Source organism: Salmo trutta, chromosome 13 (genome assembly GCF_901001165.1).
Source record: "Salmo trutta chromosome 13, fSalTru1.1, whole genome shotgun sequence".
NCBI lineage: Eukaryota > Metazoa > Chordata > Actinopteri > Salmoniformes > Salmonidae > Salmo > Salmo trutta.
In genome coordinates, this window is record NC_042969.1 from 23868596 (window position 1) to 23881466 (window position 12871).

General features: G+C 42.6%; 1 protein-coding gene across 4 annotated transcripts; it reads right to left on the reverse strand.

Annotated features, from left to right (window-relative positions):
• Positions 1-4378: 4378 nt before the first annotated feature.
• On the reverse strand, positions 4379-11980 carry LOC115205472 (synaptic functional regulator FMR1). 4 transcript variants are annotated; one of them, XM_029771487.1, is made up of 15 exons: positions 11683-11980; positions 11204-11256; positions 10782-10875; positions 10445-10516; positions 10186-10334; positions 9965-10055; positions 9761-9877; positions 9461-9631; positions 9235-9313; positions 9024-9136; positions 7725-7811; positions 7251-7476; positions 6883-7062; positions 6592-6671; positions 4379-5924 (listed from the first exon to the last, which is right to left on the reverse strand). In XM_029771487.1, the coding sequence occupies exons 1-15, from the start codon at positions 11731-11733 to the stop codon at positions 5736-5738; spliced, it is 1752 nt and encodes a 583-aa protein (XP_029627347.1). In that variant the 5' UTR covers positions 11734-11980; the 3' UTR covers positions 4379-5735. The 4 variants fall into 4 exon arrangements, with proteins under 4 accessions (XP_029627347.1, XP_029627346.1, XP_029627345.1 ...); XM_029771486.1 differs by having other exon boundaries at positions 6592-6674; XM_029771485.1 differs by having other exon boundaries at positions 10773-10875.
• Between the last annotated feature and the right edge of the window lie 891 nt (positions 11981-12871).

Genomic DNA, 12871 nt, shown 5'->3' on the forward strand with positions numbered 1-12871 from the left:
GCACATCGGAAATGACTGTCACTGCATACTCTACTATCTACATTACATTACATTTTAGTCATGTATTTTTTAGTCTCCGTCCAAATGGGGAGCACAAAGGTAAGTAATACAGATTAACTTTAACATACACAGAGCTTGGTAGTAGCAAATCTAATGGTAACTCATCTGTTTTCTAGTTTAGGGAACGAGGATGTTTTGTTGCTCAAGTTCACATTTAGACCACTCTTTGTGATGCCATGGTGAGTATGGAATGGTTAATGGGCTTCAGTTGATTCTACACTGATCAAAAATATAAACGCAACATGCAACAATTTCAAAGATTTTAGTGAGTTACAGCTCATATATGGAAATCAATCAATTTAAATATATTAATTAGGCCCTAATCTATGGATTTCACATGACTGGGAATACAGATATGCATCTGTTAGTCACAGAAACCTTTAAAAAAGTAGGGGCGTGGATAAGAAAACCAGTCAGTATCTTGTGTAACCACCATTTGTTTCGTGCAGCGCGACACATGATCTCCTTCGCATAGAGTTGATCAGGCTTGTGGCCTGTGTAATGTTCTCCCACTCCTCTTCAATGGCTGTGCGATGTTTCTGCATATTGAAGGGAACTGGAACACGCTTTCATACACATTGAGCATCCCAAACAAGCTCAATGGGGGACATGTCTGGTGAGTATGCAATCTATGGAAGAACTGGGACATTTTCAGCTTCCAGGAATTGTGTACAGATCTTAGTGACCTTTGGGACGTGCATTATCATGCTGAAACATGAGGTGATGGAGGCGGATGAATGGCACGACAATGGGCCTCAGGATCTCGTCACGTTATCTAATGTGCATTCAAATTGCCATCGATAAAATGCAATTGTGTTCTTTGTCCGTAGCTTATGCCTGCCCATACCATAACCCCACTGCCACCATGGGGCACTCTGTTCACAACGTTGACATCAGCAAACCGCTCGCCCACATGACGCGATACAGTCTGCCATCTGCCCGGTAGTTGAAACCGGGATTCATCCGTGAAGAGCACATTTCTTCAGCGTGGCAGTGGCCATCGAAGGTGAGCATTTGCCCACTGAAGTCGTTTACGACGCCAGTAGGCAAATTATAAATAATATTTTTGTGCATATGGAACATTTCTGGGATCTTTTATTTCAGCTCATGAAACATGGGACAAACACTTTACATGTTGCGTTTATATTTTTGCCCAGTATATTATGCTTACACACACAAACGCACGAAAGAGAGGCAAGGCATCTAGCAAGAAGCTTGGCAGCTCAATAAAGGAAAGCTAATTCAACATGCCACATTGAAGATGTGTATAGTCCTTCAGAAAGCAACTATATTGACTGTGCATTTCAGACATGCCAAGAAAGTTGGACCCATTTGAGAGAACCAAAGACAAAGGAAAGCTTGGTAGAGTGCCAGTCTGCCAGAAGAGAATAAATGAAAAGGTCTCCTCAGTTTTATTGTGCTCAAACGACTGAAAACAAACCTCTTTAACAGAGCGATATAAAACATTCTCTATAAAATGCTTCATTACATTACCACACTTTATTTGAGATTTTGTAAATACCTTTACCATGTGTTCAAAACCGCAGCATGTTGAATTCAGCCCCAACACTATTTTGACTAATAAAATCACCTACGCTAATTAAATACTACTCCAGGCACATTTTCATGTGTTGTCATACATTTTTCCATGCATGTATTAATGAGAGTAGAGGCAGTGTGGGGAAGGGGAGGGAGGGGACTGGCAGGGGAAGAGGGGCTCTGGAGTGTTGGGTTCAATTGACAAGGCCTTCAGGGAAAAGGGAGAGGGAGCGAGAGCAGCGGGTGAAAGAAGAGGCCATCTCAGGTCTCTCTCTCAATGCAGCCTGTTTTTAGTCTGACCAAAACTAGGTCAGTCTCTGGGATAGAGAAATTACAGATTAAATGGCTCTGCCAAAGCTGAGTGAGAAAGAGAGGGGGGAAGAGAGAAAGGGGGGAGAGAGAGAGGGCCCTCTGTTCTGTGCTCAGTATAATTGGCATATATCTCTTGCAAAAGTTGCATTGCTTAAGTTCATGTCATGACTGCTCAATGTGCAACAAACCATTTTTGGAACAAGGCTAATTGTGTTGGACTAGGTCTGTGCCAGGGCTCCACCATGTGGTCAAAAAAGAGAAACTCCCATGGGCTCTTTTCAAATAAATTACATACAGTAGCTACTGTATATTCCAGTGGTACTGAAATGTCCTGCACAAGTCCTTATATATTTAGGTGTAGTGAATCAAACTAAATCATTACTTTGATACATAATCCTCTTTGTTCCTGTATGGAACAAAATGCTTCTAAGGAGAAAGCACCACCACTACCGATCTGCTGCCTTTTGGGGGATGGTTTTCCTTTATCTCCTTCTCCATGGTTCTTTGTCAGGTTTCCTTTGGGCAAGAAACTGAATCAATCAATCAAATAAATTGATTTTTATAAAGCCCTTTAAATATCAGCAGATGTCATAATGTGCTTATACAGAAACCCAGCCTAAAATCCCAAAGAGCAAGCAATGCAGAAGCACAGTACAACTCAGGACAGACGGTTTTTACACGCTACACGCTTCAGCGGTCCCGTTCTGAGTTTGTATGGCCTACCACTTCGCGGCTGAGCCATTGTTGCTCCTAGACATTTCCGCTTCACAATAACAGCGTTTACAGTTGATCGGGGAAGCTCTAGCAGGGCAGACATTTGCCAAACTGATTTGTTGGAAAGGTGACATCCTATGACAGTGTCACGTTGAAATTCACTGAGCTTTTCAGTAAGGCCATTCTACTGCCAATGTTTGTCTATGGAGATTGCATGGCGGTGTGCTTGATTTTATACACCTATCAGCAATGGGTGTGGCTGAAATAACTAAATCCACAAATTTTTGAAGGGGTGTCCACATACTTTTGTATATATAGTGTATCATTCAGCTACTGTTCTTGGAAGAAATATGACTACAAATGCTTAACTTTCATGATCCTTTTTGGCCAATCAACAGCCATGAACTTACATGTAATGCTCAAACTAAATTAAACATTAGCAGAGTAAGATCCACCTTTATTTATTCAAACTGCTTGCATACAAAATATATCGCACTATAACCAAACAATGTCAACATAAAACCCAATCTATTTCGCTAATATGTACAAAGAAGGTCATTCTACCTTGGTCCAGTATCTACAATATTTCTGGTTGCAGTTCTGCTTCCAAACCAAAACTGCCAACAATGTGTGCAAGAAGAAATGTTTTACAATTGTCTTTTTCTTGAATCTTATAAATTCCCCAAATAAAGAACTAGAAAAGTCTGTTTGGCAACACTGAGATATTGCTTGTCCTTGACAAGAGTAGACTGAACTGCAGCATCTTACGGTCTGTATTAGATCATTAAAATACCAGGAGGAAACCATTTATGCCCCTAGCAGGGTTAGATATAGTCCCAGATGGTTGAGTAAACAATTTATGCCCCTGGCAGGGTTAGATATAGTCCCAGATGGTTGAGTAAACAATTTATGCCCCTGGCAGGGTTAGATATAGTCCCAGATGGTTGAGTAAACAATTTATGCCCCTGGCAGGGTTAGATATAGTCCCAGATGGTTGAGTAAACAATTTATGCCCCTGGCAGGGTTAGATATAGTCCCAGATGGTTGGTGCCATTCTGAAGATACAATGGCCCACATTGCTCAGGCAGTTCATAACCTCATCAAACTTCTCTTCTTCAAGTCTGAACCCCTCAGCTGGACTAAACCCACCATTTCATTTACTTTTTTGCTGCTATTAGTAGAAAATATTCAATTAATGTCTATTTAATTTCATCATCATAGTCAGACTGGGCCAGTTCAGATGTTGACTGTTAACGCTGGGAGAACAGTGGCTGTTAGCCTGCTGAAATACTATTTTGTTAATTGGACATGAGCAAAATTACAGCGAGACAGGCTGACAGCGGTTGACTGATGCCCATTACCTGTACACCATTCAACATTGCAATTTACAGAGTAAACAAGAAAACCCCCAAATAAATTAAAACAAGACACTAGCTATATCCTCACAGTAGTTTCTTTTAAAGAATCACCTGTAACTAAGGTTAATGCACAAGCACTGATCCGATATAAGACAAACGGTTATAACATGGGACTAAACTTCATTCTCTGTACGGTGAAGGTACAGGAGACTCCGTTAGCTATAGGGTATCTAAACTTCATCCTCTGTACGGTGAAGGTACAGGAGACTCCGTTAGCTATAGGGTATCTAAACTTCATCCTCTGTACGGTGAAGGTACAGGAGACTCCGTTAGCTATAGGGTATCTAAACTTGGTAATATTGTTGACAGCATTCGTGATTCACCTGTCGAAGAAATCTTATCACATAGTTTATTATAGTTCATATTATTTAGTAGTTGCAGATAACAAATAAAATGATTAAGTGCACATTTGAAGTTCAAAACAATAGCAAAAAATTATTTTAACAAATTAGATATACAGTATGCAACCCACTTTATAATTTACAATCTAATGACCAATTGTCAATATCATATGAACATGTTAGGGTTGGAGAGAGGTGTGCCACTCTTTTCATTGACACTTTGAAATAAAAAACCAACAGGAAAGTGATTGTTGGTCAATGCATGGTGAAAGGACCATGTTCTCAATATCTCTCCCGTTTGACATAGTTCATGTTAAAAGGTCCATATAAGTGATTCTGTCATAAGATACTGTTCAGTGTCTAGACAATATGACACTAGTAGTCTCCATTATATGTAGCCATGGTGTGAAATGACAAAATAATCGGGAGACCTTGAATCAAAATCCACAGTGTGCCCGTGGTAAGATCGATATTGAGTTCATTGTCGTTCCCCTTTTTCCAAAAAAGAAATGCTATATCACTGGCTAGAAAAAGTCAATCATTACCATCCCTATTCAAGCAATATTCAGCACAAGGAAACAGAAACAAAGTGACAACTCAGATTGCTGACTTCCCCGATGTGGAAACCTATGATAATGAACATGCATTGCAAGGTTTTAAAAGACAGTTCTCATTTTTTTAGATGGTGAGCTGTGTGTTCACTACACACAAGTAAAATCCATTACCATTTTCCCAATGTCGTCTTCTTCCCTGATTTCAATTTCTATTTGTGATACTATCCACAGGAGATAAAGGCACAGATCAGACAGGAGGGGGGTTCTTTTTATGTTATGTTTTTTTTTTGTTGCTAATGATGCAGCTGTGACCTCACATGATAATGAGTTCTATATTCCACTGTGACACAGGGCTCCATAAACACATGCCATGAGAGAGAGAAGGCAGGAAGGACCAAACAATCCAACCCTCTATCCGGAGAAAAGGCTAGTACATGAACAAGCGATAGAAAACCATATCCTTTAAGAAATACAGATTCATCAGGTTGGCCCCTCTGTTTTAAACACATTTTTCTTTCCACAGCTTTTAAATCATCTGATAGGTAGTTGTCAACAATGTCAATTAGAAAAAGACTGCAGTCGCCGTTTGCCTTCTCCTGTTAAACCCTAGATGGCTCAATCCCTGTACACAGTAACCCACCCAACACCTCATCCACCTGCCGCTGGAGTTGGTTTGTCCAAAGTGTGCTTCATTTTAGCCCTGACCTGCTCCTCTTTGGCCTAACGTGTCTCTAATGAAGAAGCTTCTGGATTGATGGTGTGGTGAGAGAGATGAGGGTGCCTTCAGTTGGCCCCATCTACGACACCCCATTCACCATCGCCAGGCTTATGGCGGTGGCTTCACCACCAGGGCTTTCCTGGTTATCCTTCTTGATAGGTCGCTCTTTTATGGGTCTCTGTCGGTTGGCTCCGGGGCCGGGTCCATCGCCTGCGGGGCCTCTGGCTGCAGCATGAACACTCCTCTCATTGTTACCGTCCACTCTGATCTGTGGGACCAGAGACAGGACGACACTGTATGAGAAGGTAAATTACATTGGGGATATGCAGGACTGCTAAGTACAGTCACTTAGTTAGATGCAATTCTATTCAATGTTGTCACCCGAGAGCGCTATCACTTTACGTTTGCAAGTTTGTGTGTGACCATTAAAATCGGCACCAGTATAAATTGCGGTTTGGCCGCGTGGTGCAAAAGTCCAGAGGCGTGGGAGCTGGGACTGTCGTTCACGCATCTCCCCAATTTTAATAAAACAAGCCTCTGTCAGAGGTCAATGACTAAGTTGCTAAATGTGTCATGATATATGACCAAATGACAAAATAAAGTTCCTACAAAGGGCAAACGTTATGATTATGTACATTTCTCCTCCGAGATCTAGTTGATATAGAGGGTACAGGGTCACACCTAGTGGTCCTGTTGTGACATGGCAACAGGTATTCCAAAAGGGACCCTGTCAGGAACAAAAACGCTTGGGTGCCTTAATTATACCGATTCTGCTGTAAAACTTTTTGCAACAGAAACCGTTTGCAACGAAAACGAGAGTTTGTATTGGAAAAATTCCGTTAAGTCCCTCCCTGTTCCGTTACTCGGTCTTCAGTTTGGTTCTTTAACAGGAAACGGTTTCCGTTGCAAGACATGATGCGTCTGGAATTCCTCACCTGCAAAGAATCTTCCAGAGGCCTCAGCTTAGGGTCTCTGGTATTCCGTGAGCGTGACTCAGTCCACTGGATGTCTTCAGCTACTTAGGAACCAGAGAGGCAGGCAGGATTAAAACTCAAAATGTTATCATGGCAGGATGAGATCATTACTCTGACTCAAACAGTAGTACATAAATGCATTCATTGCCTTAGGGTTTTATCTTCAGACAGAGACACTATGCCCTCGTACAGCAGGGTATTATAGTAAGAATGTTACATTTACAGGCTAGCTTGAATAAGGTTAGTGCAGACCTTTGAAGCCTCCCCCTCTTCCTCTCCCTCCCCGTCCGCGAGGCCCTCCTCTCTTGCGTGTATCGGGTCGTTTGGGGAAGCCCCCAGTCAGCTCCTCAGTGGGGGCCAGAGACCAGTCACTCAGCTCGTCCTTGTGGTCCGACTCAGTCTCAGAGGCATTGGAAGCCTCAGAGTTGGTGCCTGGTAAGAGGGATAGAGGTTATTCTGCAAACCAGGAACTAAATGTTCAGCTTACAGAGTTCTTCTTATAGACACAGTTCGTTTCACTCAGTTGCCAACAGTGATGAGCCACTATGTTCATACACACTTAGTGAAATACATACTACTGTTCCATACGGATCAACAGTTCTACTCTGTCCCATACATACCTGAGGCTAAAGAGGGACCACCGCGTCGGGCACGGCCTCCTCCCCTGCCGAATGGCTTCCCTCCTCTCTGGGAGCTCATGCCCATCATCCCCAGGCTGCCGTTGTCTACGATGAAGGTCTTGTTGTCAGGCCGTCCAGTCCCTGGGCCCCCCCTGGGGCCCCCTCCCCCAATCTGCCTCAGCTGCTCGTCAATCTGCAGTCGCTCCATACGGAGCTGGTCCACTTCCTATAGGGACACGGTGTATGTATTCAACGTACTTATTTAGAAGTCACTCCTACCTCTAATAGCGAAAGTTAGGTAGAATCTGCCATTCTGATGAAGCACCAATCAATGTGTAGACTAACTGCTGCTTTAAGTATTCAACTGTAAGTAGCTTTGGATCAAAGCATCTGCCAAGCAGCATACATCAACATCCATGAAAGCATCAATTCTGTTGCAGATTTTATTAAGAGCAATAGGGACAAGCGTCTAACCTTCAGATAGTTGAGATGATAGTCCAACAGTACTTTAGCATTGGAGATGCTCTCCTTTGTCCCCACAAAGACAAACGGCACCATGCCCTGTAAGAGAAATAAACAGACAGGATCTAATGACGACCGAGTGGCTGCAGAGTCCTCACTAGTCCTCACTAGTTAAATATGCGTTATACAGGTTAGGTACACTTTGAGCTTGTAGTTTTGAAAGCAGCGCTCGAGCCACAACAGGTGCCTGAAAATTGTGCACAACGTCACGTGTATCACATGGCTGCTGGCCAGCCCTGCAGGTGTGCGCACAAAGAGGAAAACAACTGTTAGGTGTGCATGCGGTGTACACTTGCTTGGGCTCATCCTGCAACCTCATTGGACAATACTGGGCTGACCTGATCCCGGCTCCCACTTGAACCTTGCAAACTCAATGGACATGATTCCACCTGCCAATCAACATTGTCCATCAGTTTAGGTTGTTGTAGTCTACAAGCCAGCGAACTAGTGAGCGACAGGGATTTGTCAATGTGATAATGTAATTTAGAAGCCAACATGGGAAAATATACTTATGTTTGCATCAAATACCCTTAAGTCCTGTAGCCTACTGCCGACCCTTGAGTGCTTATTTTATTTTTTATTTTTCATGTTCCAAATAAAAATCTGAAGTTCAATGTGTTTACAATTGCATTTTCAACTCCACCAATAGTTTTGTCACAGACACTGTTAAATAGCAAATGTGCCTACTATGCTCTTGGCACATGCGATCTAGCCAACAGTTTGCAGATACAGTGACGGTCTGAACCTCGCCCTGTGCAACTGGGTCCTGGACTCCCTGACGGGTCGCCCCAGGTGGTGAAGGTAGGAAACACTATGCTGATCCTCATCACAGCCCCCTCCTGTTCACCCATGACTGCATGGCCACGCACACCTCCAACTCAATCATCAAGATGACAACAGTAGTAGGCCTGATTACCAACAATAATGAGACAGCCTACAGGGAGGTGAGGGCTCTGGCAGAGTGGTGCCAGGAAAATAACCTCCCTCAACGTCAACAAAACAAAGGAGCTGATTGTGGACTTCAGGAGACAACAGAGAGAGCACACCCCCATCCACATTGACGGGACCACAGCGGAAAAGGTGAAAAGATGCATAATTGAGAGCATCCTCTAGGGCTGAATCACCGCCTGGTACGGCAACTGCAACACCCGCAGAGCTCTCCAGAGGGTGGTGCGGTCTGCCCAACGCATAACCGGGCTCAATGGGTGATACTCTGCCCCTGCGCAATTTTCGTCAATTCAAGCCACTTACCTCGTCCAATGGAGGTGGCTTCTTGTTGTTCTCTGCCTCAATCCGAACTCTAACAACACCAGATTTATCCACCACTTCCTGGATCAGCTTCCCATTTTTCCCAATGACTTTCCCTGGTGAAGGAGATGTGGTATTAGAATAGGAAACAATGATAACATGAAGACAATGAGTTGATGACTTTTCAAACACCACATTTTATGTTCTACTTTACCCACTAAATTCCTTGGTACTTTGATGACATCTTCAGAAAACTCCAAGAAGCTCCTAGCCTTGCGGACAGCCTCTTGGTCCTGCAATTGAATCATACCCAGAGGAGATAAAATACATGCAAGTCTTTCACTAGTATGACCAAGTAAATATACGTGGTGAGTAAAGAGGTTTATGAGCATTCATTATATTTGTGCTAGTGGTGAGGTGCAGTGTAGTAAGCGCCCTACCTCTCCATAGATGTGGAAGGTGCAGGTCTCTTCATCCAGGTCTATAGTGGTGACCCCAGGTACTTTCCTGGCCTGCTGGATGTTGGCACCGTGGGTCCCAATGGCCAGCCCCATCAGATCATCCCGGACCACAAACTGTTCATGGAACCTGGACGCCAGCTGCCGAGAGCTCTGCACACAAACCATAACCCACGCATGGCTTAGCCATAGTTCTCCTCACGCAGAGAGATAGCCTATTGGAGGTTAACAAGGCTAACATGGCTTAGCCTTCATTTGAGAGTGTGTTTAAACTGTAAGTACTTCCAGTTGGCGGCTAGCCTCCTCGTTCCTCTGCATTAGGGACAGCTTGGTGCGCAGGCTCCGGAAATGCATGTCGCTCAGCATCTGCACCCTTTTGGTTGTAACCTCATTCACGGACTAAAACAAGAGGACTGATATGATGAAACAATATCTAACGGGCTGAGTTATGAAACTTTGAGAAGGAAGAAAAGCAATCAAACGTACCAGAATAACAAGCTGCTTTTTGTCTGAGTCATAAGTGACATTGAATGCTCCCAAAGCCTTCTTAAAATCTTTATGCGAGTCTTTTAAACACCTAAGAACACAAAACACAGTTCCCCACCATAGAAAGTCACATCAGCCTCAAATCAACAGTCACACATGGAAGCAATGACAACATACAACAATTACCTTACTTAAAAAAAGCCTTGAATAGGCCCACTTACATTTGCCGCAAGTCCTCTGGGACATCCAGATGAATTTTCAGGAAGGAGTTTTTTGTAGCTGGCTTGTTTGGATTCACAGGTCGTAACCTCTCTAATGTGACTATTTCATTTAGCGTGGCATCACAAGCGGTATACTCTATGACATAAAACTGAGAGGAAAGAAGATACTGTGTTATACGGATCATCATTAAAATATTACAGTAGCTACATAATAATAAACAAATGTAAACTCTCGCTCAAACAGCTGCATTGGTCTTACCTCACCCTTCACCATCCGAACTGTCGCCAGCCACCACCCACATGGTTCTTTGTCATTGGCCCTAGAATAAACCTGTGGATAATTGATTAAGTACATTTTGTTGAGTTCTTCTCACTGATATGCATTTAAAAACTGGCCACTGTTTGCGGTACACATTAACCAAAAACCTGCAAATAACAAAAAAGAAAGAACAACAGTTCCCTTCTGCTTTCAAGAAAAGTCTAACCATCGAGCAGCCATTGTACAATCTAGCCTACTAGATCTCAGCAAAGTATTAGGCTTAATTGACATTGACTAGTGGGAAGGGAAGTCCTTATCCATTACTTACAGCACATACCTCAACTTCATCACTCTCGTTTATCTCTTTCTGAAAACCTGTGGGTGGAGGAAATCGAACATCATGGAAGGGAATTTGACGCTCTGGCTGCCAACTGAAAGAATAGAAATAAACAAATGAAACCAGGGCACGTCGCAAACGGAAATTAAACTGAACAATTGTGCACATGCACTATAGTTCAATTAAATGACAAACAAAGTGTTATTTGCAAGAACAACTAGCTAGTTAGTTATAGATGCATTGACATGTAATACATAGTGGTTCATGGGGCTCTCATGTCTGGGTCTGACTCAAAGTAGCCTAACGTTACTGTTAATTAACTAGCTAGCGTTACTTAGCTAACTGAATAGTCTACGATTAATTTGGAAATTTGCTAGCTGACTGGATTATGTTACCAGGGAGCTAGTTAACTAGCAACTCACTTGTTTTCAAAGGAGACAGTGACGGAACTTTCAAGAACATCCTTCAAATAGGCCTAAAAGGAGAAAATGGTTGAAAATACAATACATTTTTAGGCAAAGGAAAACAGTCATTAGCCAAGAGGTCAAAGCCTAAAGATGAATCTCGCTGACTGCTGCTACCTAGATAACAAGCAAGGCTAATTAACTAGAACAAATGCCACCAACAACACGAAACTATATACTCGGTATGGCCAATTTTTTTCGAAACAACTGTAGCTAGATAACTAGGATGCTACTGTATTTAGCTAACGTTACCTAGCATTGGTTGGCTGTCTGTGGCTGGAAGCAGGCTGTACTGTCTGTCTTTTATGGGCCTGACGTTAAACCTAGCTAGTTAGATTAGCTAGCCGGTAAATAGCTCACTGAATGACACATTGCAATAAATAAGTCATCAAAATACTTGTAGAAACATTAAAACTAGCAGTTAGCTACCAACCCACCTTGTAAAAAGCCCCACTCGTCCCCCTGACTTCAACCGCTAGCTCGTCCATGACGCCTATGCTAAGCTAGCTAATGTAATGCTAACTTAGCTGGTTTGCTAAAAACACTGGGTGCGTGCAAAGCTCTGGTCCTGGATCCCCCGGTAACGTCGTTTCCCTGTTGTATCTCTTTAATATTTCGATTTGCAAAGTTGCAGTTGAAAATTTCTAAAGAAATGAAAGCGAAACTTTTAAATGACGCTAGAATACACAGTTCACAACCGCTCTTGCAATGCACGCATTGATGTAAACATAAGAGCCTCCCTTTCCCTCGTCACGTGACAAGGTCACAAGGTCTTAATAATGTCCACTCAGTTTCATTTAATTGGTTTCTCATCAGGAATGAGTGGTTCAGTGATCACTGTGCATTGGATTAATAATCGTCATAGTTAAAAAGGTTTATGAAAAATGATATATATATATATATATATATATATATATATATATATATATATATATATATATATTCTTGAGGGGTGGGGGTAGCCAGTCCAGAAGAGGACTGGCCACCCCTCATAGCCTGGTTCCTCTAAGTTTCTTCCTAGGTTCTGGCCTTTCTAGGGAGTTTTTCCTAGCCACTGTGCTTCTTTCTACACCTGCATTGCTTGCTGTTTGGGGTTTTATGCTAAGTTTCTGTACAGCACTTTGTGACATCAGCTGATGTAAGAAGGGCTTTATAAATAAAAAAAATAATACATTTGAGATATATATATATATATATATACTGCTCAAAAAAATAAAGGGAACACTTAAACAACACATCCTAGATCTGAATGAAAGAAATAATCTTATTAAATACTTTTTTCTTTACATAGTTGAATGTGCTGACAACAAAACCACGCAAAAATAATCAATGGAAATCCAATTTATCAACACATGGAGGTCTGGATTTGGAGTCACACTCCAAATTAAAGTGGAAAACCACACTACAGGCTGATCCAACTTTGATGTAATGTCCTTAAAACAAGTCAAAATGAGGCTCAGTAGTATGTGTGGCCTCCATGTGCCTGTATGACCTCCCTACAATGCCTGGGCATGCTCCTGATGAGGTGGTGGATGGTCTCCTGAGGGATCTCCTCCCAGACCTGGACTAAAGCATCCGCCAACTCCTGGACAGTCTGGTGCAAAGTGGCGTTGGTGGATGGAGCGA

Excerpts from the sequence above, each read along its gene's own strand:
- LOC115205472 (XM_029771484.1), bottom strand. The coding sequence starts at position 11,733 with ATGGACGAGCTAGCGGTTGAAGTCAGGGGGACGAGTGGGGCTTTTTAC. Across the intron at positions 10,517-10,772 it reads ATGAAGTTGAGGTATGTGCT|GTTTATTCTAGGGCCAATGA; the intron begins GTAAGTAATGGA and ends AATTATCCACAG. Across the intron at positions 7,812-9,023 it reads AGCCACCTCCATTGGACGAG|GGCATGGTGCCGTTTGTCTT; the intron begins GTAAGTGGCTTG and ends TTTCTCTTACAG.